The sequence below is a fragment of the Ruditapes philippinarum genome, unplaced genomic scaffold (assembly GCF_026571515.1).
Source record: "Ruditapes philippinarum isolate M1 unplaced genomic scaffold, ASM2657151v2 ctg9283_1_1_1_1, whole genome shotgun sequence".
NCBI lineage: Eukaryota > Metazoa > Mollusca > Bivalvia > Venerida > Veneridae > Ruditapes > Ruditapes philippinarum.
Window position 1 is genome coordinate 54,028 of NW_026862235.1, and position 8,495 is coordinate 62,522.

The following is an 8,495-nucleotide window of genomic DNA, read 5'->3' on the forward strand; positions in this document are numbered from 1 at the left end:
ACCATTATTTAACAAATAAAATTTAGATAAACATGTTGGTGACAAAGGTCACTAAATGTAGGTAAATGTATGCTGATTTCACTTTAATTAAAGTAATGGAAGTCTGAATTTATTAAATGGTAAAAAAATAAAACCAGCCTTTGCATTTTGAAGGGTGAAATATCAAATTTTTAACTGTTTCATAACAATATTTTTTAATCAAAATTTTCAGATTTGAAAAACGAGCCATACAGACGTGCCGATGCTGTACGTAGAAGCCAGAGACGGCGTGTTGAGAATCTTGTGCCAATGGGAAGAAGTAGTAACGACTTTTTCTGAAGCGGATATTCAATATCATATCTTCATAAAACTCTTTTTAAAAAAATATGAATAGAAAGTATTCATTATTTTATACGCTGCCAACTTAAATGAAGCACTTCGGAAAATACATAATCGAAGAGTGTCGGATTGCTCGGATATTCGCTCTTATTAGTTTTTAGATAGAGAACGGAGCCTAGGACTTCAAGATGAATATTCTACTATAGTAGGATAGAGAGATAAAAAAGTGTAATGATTCACTTCACAGCATGTACTTCACACAAACATTTCATGGATATAGAAACGGACAAAATATTATTTATTCAACCTCGTCAGCCATAGACAAATCAGCTGCACGCTTACAAGCAAAGCAGTTGATAACAAAGACAAAGCAGGTGATAACAAAGTCAAAGCAGGTGACAACAAAGACAAAGCAGGTGATAACGGCAAAAGGGAGAGGTGATAATCTCTTTGTTTGCTGTTGAGGTGTGTGTGAGGCTTGTCTTGAATTAAGGTATATACGATATGGAGTTATTATCTAAAAATAGAAACTCCTCATGCCAGTGTAAGAATAATGTTTAAAAATAGTATAGAGGGAGAGAACTCTTCAAAGAATTGCTGAATTTTGAGATAAAAATAGAATTGAAATGAGTTATTTTTAGAAACCATTGTATTGTGTTCACTACACAAAATGTGTAAACACTTAGGAGGGCTTGAATAAGGGCATTTTAATAATTGATTTGTGACTTGTATGGGAAAAAAGACTGCTTAGAAATGATTTATATTATTTTGAAATTATGAATTACAAAGTTCCTTTGGTGAGAAATGTAAAAAAAGAAAATGCAGAAAGTGTGATTTGATATGGAGTATAACTACAGCAGATTTTTTAAGTAGTTTGTATATAATGAAATAATGAAGTGCTGTGTAAAAATTGTCATTTCAACGTTACATTCTTTAAAAGAAGTATTTTTAATTATTTTCACATTTTGTGAAATTTTCATGTCGTGTTTGGAAAAAGAAATGATGAAAGCATTGACGAAAAGATAGATAAAAGAACTGTTTCTATTATTACATCATGGATATGATTCCAAAAGTCAGCATATGGCATAGTTAATGATGTCATCAGGCAAAGTTTGTAAACAAATGACTTAGTGATGTCATCAAGCAAAGTGTAACATATGACATAGTTAATGATGTCATCAGACAAAGATTAAATTGCGTACAAAATAAAAAGAAACAGGGTCAAATATCAACATGGTTAAACAGACTTGTCCAAGAGATCAGAGAAATTTATCTACTTATTCTAATGGATATTGTTTATAACAGTTATTATTATCAAAATTTGGTGAAATTGAGAATGTTATTTGCAGTGTATCCTGAGAGTATTGTTTGACTTTTATAGTATTTTTGCAAGAAAAAATTTGATAAGGAAATGATTCAATATAAATCTGGTTGTAACGTGAAACAAGCAGGAAAAGTGTGCAATATTTTTGTTACTTATTCTCAACCTTTTTTTTTTCAACCATGTTAATCTAACTATGCTTCTTTCCAAATGAACTAGGTGGTGAAATATAGACTATATAAGCTACATGCAATGGGATATGATATTTCTCACAGACAAAACAAAAGCATCCCACATAAAAGAAAAAGATAAGATTTGTTTATTATTGTGTCATTTTAAGAGATGAGATTTAATTTTAGTACTTTACTGTACAAGAAATGTACAGTCGAGTTACAAATTTCAGTTGGTTTCTATGGGTTTCCATTTTATTTTAAAAAATGCAAGTGTCTTGGCATGAGTTTTGGTTATTAAATTTCATCCTTTAAAATATTTCAACTACTACATGTAGACTGTTAAATGTAATTTATTTCTGTATTAATTATTACTTTTGAATTTGTGTTCCTTTTCTACTTAGCATTTTGTCAACTTTATGGTTTTCAGTTGGAAAGAAGCACATGTTGGTTGAACTGTTGGTTGAAATGCTTACAAGAAATACTGCTTTGCATGTACTTAAATGTTATGTTTGTAGCTGTTTGTACTGTGTTGGTAAACCTGATTCAAAGAAATGTAGTAATGTGGGCTTTTTTCTTTTTTTTACTGTCATTTGTAAAGTTAATAACTTTTAAAAAAGTTCTGTATGTTTTCGCTGTCTTGTCATGGGTTTTTTTTTCTTGTATAAACAATGGATCACAAACGTAAGGGATTTGTCAAAAATGTTTTGTTTACTCTATTATTTTATTTGAGTATTGATCATTTTGCAAGAAACTGTAGAATCAGTCACATCTCTGTTTATTATTAGCTTAAGGAAGGTTGGTCATTCTTCTCAGGTGCCCGCCTATGCCTGAAAATACACTAAGAGGCACTGTGGTGTTCCTTGGCTAGTAAAGCAGGAAAGTTGTTGTTTGACCTTTAATAGTGTCTTTGTGGCTTTAAACTGAACAAAAAACAACCTTCCTTCGGTTTAAGTTATTTGTCAATCATTATATTACATTACAAAATAATCATAGAATAGTTTCAAAGGATGTAAAGACAATCTTGAAACAATGCTGGGAAAACAGTTTTATTTGTTATTTAGGACATGTTGAAAATTTAATTTTTTTTTTTTTCATTTTTTTAATTTCTCCACAACCTTGATCTCTTTGATAGTATTTTTTTTTGTGACTAAAATTTTGTTTTATGTCCATTTTTAATCAGAATTTACATTAATAATCTGCGAATCATGCTCACCTACATACTGATTTTTACACAAGAAATCAAAGCAAAAATGAGATAATTGTTGAGCTTGTATAAGGCATTATGTTCCTGAAACTGATAAATCAATGCCGAAGTAAAGATATAAAAATTACTGCAAATTGTAAATCAGTGCCGCAGTTAAGATGTAAAAATTACTGCAAATCGTAAATCAGTGCCGCAGTTTAGACGTAAAAATCACGGCAAATCTTAAATTAGTGCCGCAGTCAAGATATAAGAAACACTGCAAACCGTATATCAGTGCCGTAGTCAAGATGTAAAAATCACTGCAAATAATAATTGATTTTTATGTTGTGAATAATTTTTTACGTATATGAAATTTATGCTAAGCATTATGCAACTTTCTGCAAAATACTGTTCTATTTATAGATTTAAGACTGGTTTGCTCTATTTATAGATTTAAGGAAACTTACTGCGTTGTAGGAGCTTTAATAATGTTATAGCACTATTGTTTATTTGAATTATAATTATGTTTATTTAAATATTATTATTTATGTATGTTACATTTTATATATTGTGGTAAAGTTTGCGAAACTTACAGAAAAACAATATATGGGCCGTGTCATGACAAAACCAACATAATGGGTTTGCGACCAGCATGGATCCAGACCAGCCTGCGCATCCGCCCAGTCTGATCAGGATCCATGCTTTTCGCTTACAAACCCTATTACAAGTAGAGAAACTGATAGCGAACAGCATGGATCCTGATCAGACTGCGCGGATGCGCAGGCTGGTCTGGAGTCATGCTGGTCGCAAACCCATTATGTTGGTTTTGTCGTGACGCGGCTCATATGTTATTAAGGGAGAATCATCAATTTTGTAACTTTGATTGTTTTCAAGAGATTTTGTATATTTCTGTCAGATGGACTATAATCATACAATTAACCTGGACTTAATTATCGTAAAAGTTTATATTTGAGATTTAATTACAGAAACAAAGGTAGTAGTACTGAACTATAACGTATAATTAACTGCAAACACATTAAGAGTTCACGTTCACGGTTTCTATTATATTTTTTTTGCAGTTTGGAGGAATTTATTTTATCGCTAAGTCAGCTCATGAATCATGACATATTGATAGCTAACAAACAAAAAAACTAGTTCCAGTACAGATATTTGTGGCATTCGAGTCAGGTTACCTTACAGCTTGATTTTTACAATTTTTTTCGGGAAGAGGCAGTGAAATTTATAAACACTTCTGTCTTGTATGAATTATGTCCGTTGTGTATTCAGTTGTATAGTCAGTTTGAGGGTTGACGGCAAAACAGCAGTAACCTTTTATGAAATAAAGAAGGTCTTACAACAGTTTTGCGTTCAACCCTCGAAATTTATTAATTTACTGCTGTATAGGTTGATCTCATCAGAATCGGAGCTGAGGTTAGTTTAATCATAGTTTGAAGCATACCTTTAAGGCACATCCAACACTTGATGATATATACTCATAGGATTTAGATACAGCCCACCATCCATTGGTCATTCACCATAATTACTTAGAACATGGGAGAGACAATAGCAAGATTGTATTGAATCTGTCCAGGTCATCATTTCATTATATTAATTTAGAACTAACAGGTATACATACAGTTTTATGTGATGATGACTACTAAAAACTTTTATTCAGAGGTCAGTGTTTCAACCATGCAACCTTGCAATCAATTTAAAGACTTTCTCAGCTTTTTACCTATAAGGTTTTTCTTTACCTTTTCCTTTGTTATAATAATAATAATAATCTTCTGTATAAGATTTTTTTCTACTTATTTTTTTTTCTTGCAAATTTTCAAAGCTATAATGTCCTCTTTATCTCTTTCCTTGTATTTTTTATCTAATCTATAGGAGAAATAAAAGGCTCCAGCATTGGTCTAAATAAATTTGTAAGTTTTTTTTTCTAAGCATGCATGATATTAATAGTTCAATACATAATTGCTTTATCTTTCTTACATTCCTTGCAAAAGTTTACATAATTAATGCTTAAACACAGGGTGTAAAGTTTCTTTTTTTATTCAAATTGTGTATAGCAGTGTAGATAGCAAACTGGATTGGGGGAGAGGCATTTGAATTGGGCTGAGGGGATATATTTGTGTGTGTATAAGATCTCCTGAAAATTGTAGTGGGAATATGCAAGACAATTTTTTTTCTGTAAAACATATTTTCTTTTTGTTTTTTGTTTTACCAAGAACAGGTTGGAAATTTTGTTCAGGGAATATATTTTGCCATAGCTCTTTATATAAACAAGAAACACTGAAAAGCTCATAATTTATTTTGTGTTTGATTTCCAACGCTCATATGAAACATTAGATTGATTTGTTAAAAGTAAGTGATTTAATGTGTAAAACAGAGGTTAAAATTCTTTTATTTTAATCTTTTGAAGGAGTCTTTTTTTTGTTGTTATTTTTTAGAAATGTAGCCTTAGTTTTGTGCAGCTTACTCAAAATCAGAATTGTGTGCACTGGTTAGAAGTTTGACAATCTTGTTAACCTTTTAACTTGTTCTACATGCTCTATAGGATGGATCATAAAAACTAGCAAGCACAACACCATTCTTAAATTGCTTTTGCCATTAAGAGCCTATTGCTTCTTTTTTTGCAAGTTTGCTTCAATGTTTTTTGGACCCTCTAGAGTTGTAAATAGGAAATATTTCACTGGCCAACATAAAAAACTGCTCTGTATTGTGAAGTTGCTCAAAATCTTTTGTGTTAATTTTGATCTTCTGCTTTCACCAAATAAAGTAGATTATTTTAGACTTAGTTTTAGTGGACACCAATAACAAAGATTTTTTTTAACTGCTTAATATAGTAAACATTATTTTTTTAATCTTGCCACCTGATTGGTTAAACCCACTTAAAGCTTAACCATTGAAAACATTGATTTCATTGCTTACAGTCCGTTATTCTTGTAATCTGATTGGTTCAAATGGCATTGAAGATAGACCAATAGCAAAGCAGCTATCACTGTTGACGTGTAAATACAGTCTAACCTTGCATTTTGATTGGTTGGCTTGTATTTAAATAAATAATTGACCAATGGCAAAGGGACTTTCAATTTATTATAACAAAGTGTATTGAAGTTTGTCACAAAACAAAATAACATGATATTGTCATATAACTTTGATATTTTAATAGTGTTTTTAATTGATTAAAAAGTTTAATTTATATATTGACTATATCATAATCATCCTCATCATTATTTGTATAAATTTACCATGATCATTACAAATGCATGGGAAACCTGAACTGTTCATGGGTGAAAGAGGTTCACTTTCAGATGCCCAATTTGCAAAGAAAAACGCAGCTTTGCCTTTATTAAAAAATTGTTGTTTTTCAACGAATATGAAATAATGTAGGTAATCAGATTTAGTTTAAACATATTTTATTGCATTAAATACATATACAATTAATGAGTATATATCAAAATGCAAATGGGTTGGGCAACAATTTCTTACAACATTATATTAAGCCCTTCCCAGGCATTAGAAATAGGAGATCAGATGAGTTTTCTACCCAACCTGTGGTTACTTTTATCAATTTAGCAAATATAAACTTATTAATATAGTTTGGTGCTCCAGTCAAGTTAATATAGTAAAAGGGAAATTTTACTCCTAATTTTATTTCAAAACTGGTAACGAATTGTAATTTAACACAGTTATGTTAACTCTTGGGGTAGATGGTTATGAAATTACATTTTACACATTGTCAAAGTTAAATAGTGCTTTGTTTTAAGACAAAAAAAAAATGGACATAGTTTGTTTTAATTGACAGAAACTGTTTTAGTTGCTCTTTCACCCATGGCTATTTTTTTTGTATGCCATATCACCAGTGTATTTTAATGTCTTCCATTGATCAATGTTGTGAAAGCGTAGACAAAAACGATGTTTTTTGTCTTTGTTGGTGTGTAGAAAAATGTTCAGTGTTTATTTTATAGGTTCATATTCTTCCGTCAGTTAAGACTGTAACATGTATTGTATAGCATGTTACACTCATTGCAGAAAAAGGGGGAAGAAATATTGTATGCTACAAATTGATACAAGAAAAAGAGATATTTTAAAAAAGAAATAAAATAATGTGATAACCTTATACGTTGTTGATTTTGTGTTATTATGTCATTCTTTTATCAGTTGGAGCATCCATGGTTGAGTGGTTAAACCTTATACGTTGTTGATTTGTGTTATAAGTCACTCTTTATCAGGACCGCCTCGAGGGGTTAGAGTCGATGACTTCTAATCCAGTTACCTCTCTGGCGTGGGTTCGATCCCTGGGAGATGCTTTGGTAGTTTAGCACGGAGGAAGGTAGTCTAGTACTGGTGTAACTCTACAGGAACGATGGTTAGGAAACTACCCGCCTATATGACTGAAATACTGTTGGGAAAAGGCGTAAAATGAAACAAACAAAGAAACAAACAAAACTTTTTATCAGTTGGGGCGTCCATGGCCGAGTGGATAAACATACGTTGTTTAAATTGTTATGAAGTCACTCTTTATCAGTTGGGACGTCCATGGCCGAGTGGATAAACCTTATACGGTGTTGATTTTGTTATGAAGTCACTCTTTATCAGTTGGGACGTCCATGGCCGAGTGGATAAACCTTATACGGTGTTGATTTTGTTATGAAGTCACTCTATCAGTTGGGACGTCCATGGCCGAGTGGATAAACATACGTTGTTTAAATTGTTATGAAGTCACTCTTTATCAGTTGGGGCGTCCATGGCCGAGTGGATAAACATACGTTGTTAAAATTGTTATGAAGTCACTCTTTATCAGTTGGGACGTCCATGGCCTAGTGGATAAACCTTATACGGTGTTGATTTTGTTATGAAGTCACTCTTTATCAGTTGGGACGTCCATGGCCGAGTGGATAAACCTTATACGGTGTTGATTTTGTTATGAAGTCACTCTATCAGTTGGTTCGTCCATGGCCTAGTGGATAAACCTTATACGGTGTTGATTTTGTTATGAAGTCACTCTTTATCAGTTGGGACGTCCATGGCCTAGTGGATAAACCTTATACGGTGTTGATCTTGTTATGAAGTCACTCTTTATCAGGTGGGGCGTCCATGGCCGAGTGGATAAACCTTATACGTTGTTGAATTTGTTATGAAGTCACTCTTTATCAGTTGGGGCGTCCATGGCCGAGTGGATAAACCTTATACGGTGTTGAATTTGTTATGAAGTCACTCTTTATCAGTTGGGACCATGTGGTTAATGTCATTGACTTTAAACCGATTGTCCCACACCGTTGTGTGTTCAAATCTCGCCAGGATTCTTTCATATGAGGAAAGCTATCCGGAATGTCGGTGGTTCTACCCGTTCGTGCCTGAAATAATTTACGAAGGAACCCGAGGTCTTCCTAAAACAGTAAAGCTGGAAATTCGCTATATAACCATGACACTTGCTAGTACTTAAACACACCCCCGCCCCCAACGCACCCCCTTCCCTCCAAAAAACAAACAAACA

At 32.5% G+C, this 8,495-nt stretch overlaps 1 protein-coding gene across 1 annotated transcript in view; it reads left to right on the forward strand.

The window, feature by feature from the left end:
• The window catches only part of LOC132718345 (formin-like protein), a gene marked incomplete at its 5' end in the record, with an annotated part of 45,014 nt that extends 37,896 nt beyond the window's left edge, over positions 1-7,118 (forward strand). Inside the window, 1 exon segment of the mRNA XM_060702044.1 lies at positions 212-7,118. Coding sequence (XP_060558027.1) covers positions 212-318 — 107 coding nt within the window.
• Positions 7,119-8,495: the final 1,377 nt, after the last annotated feature.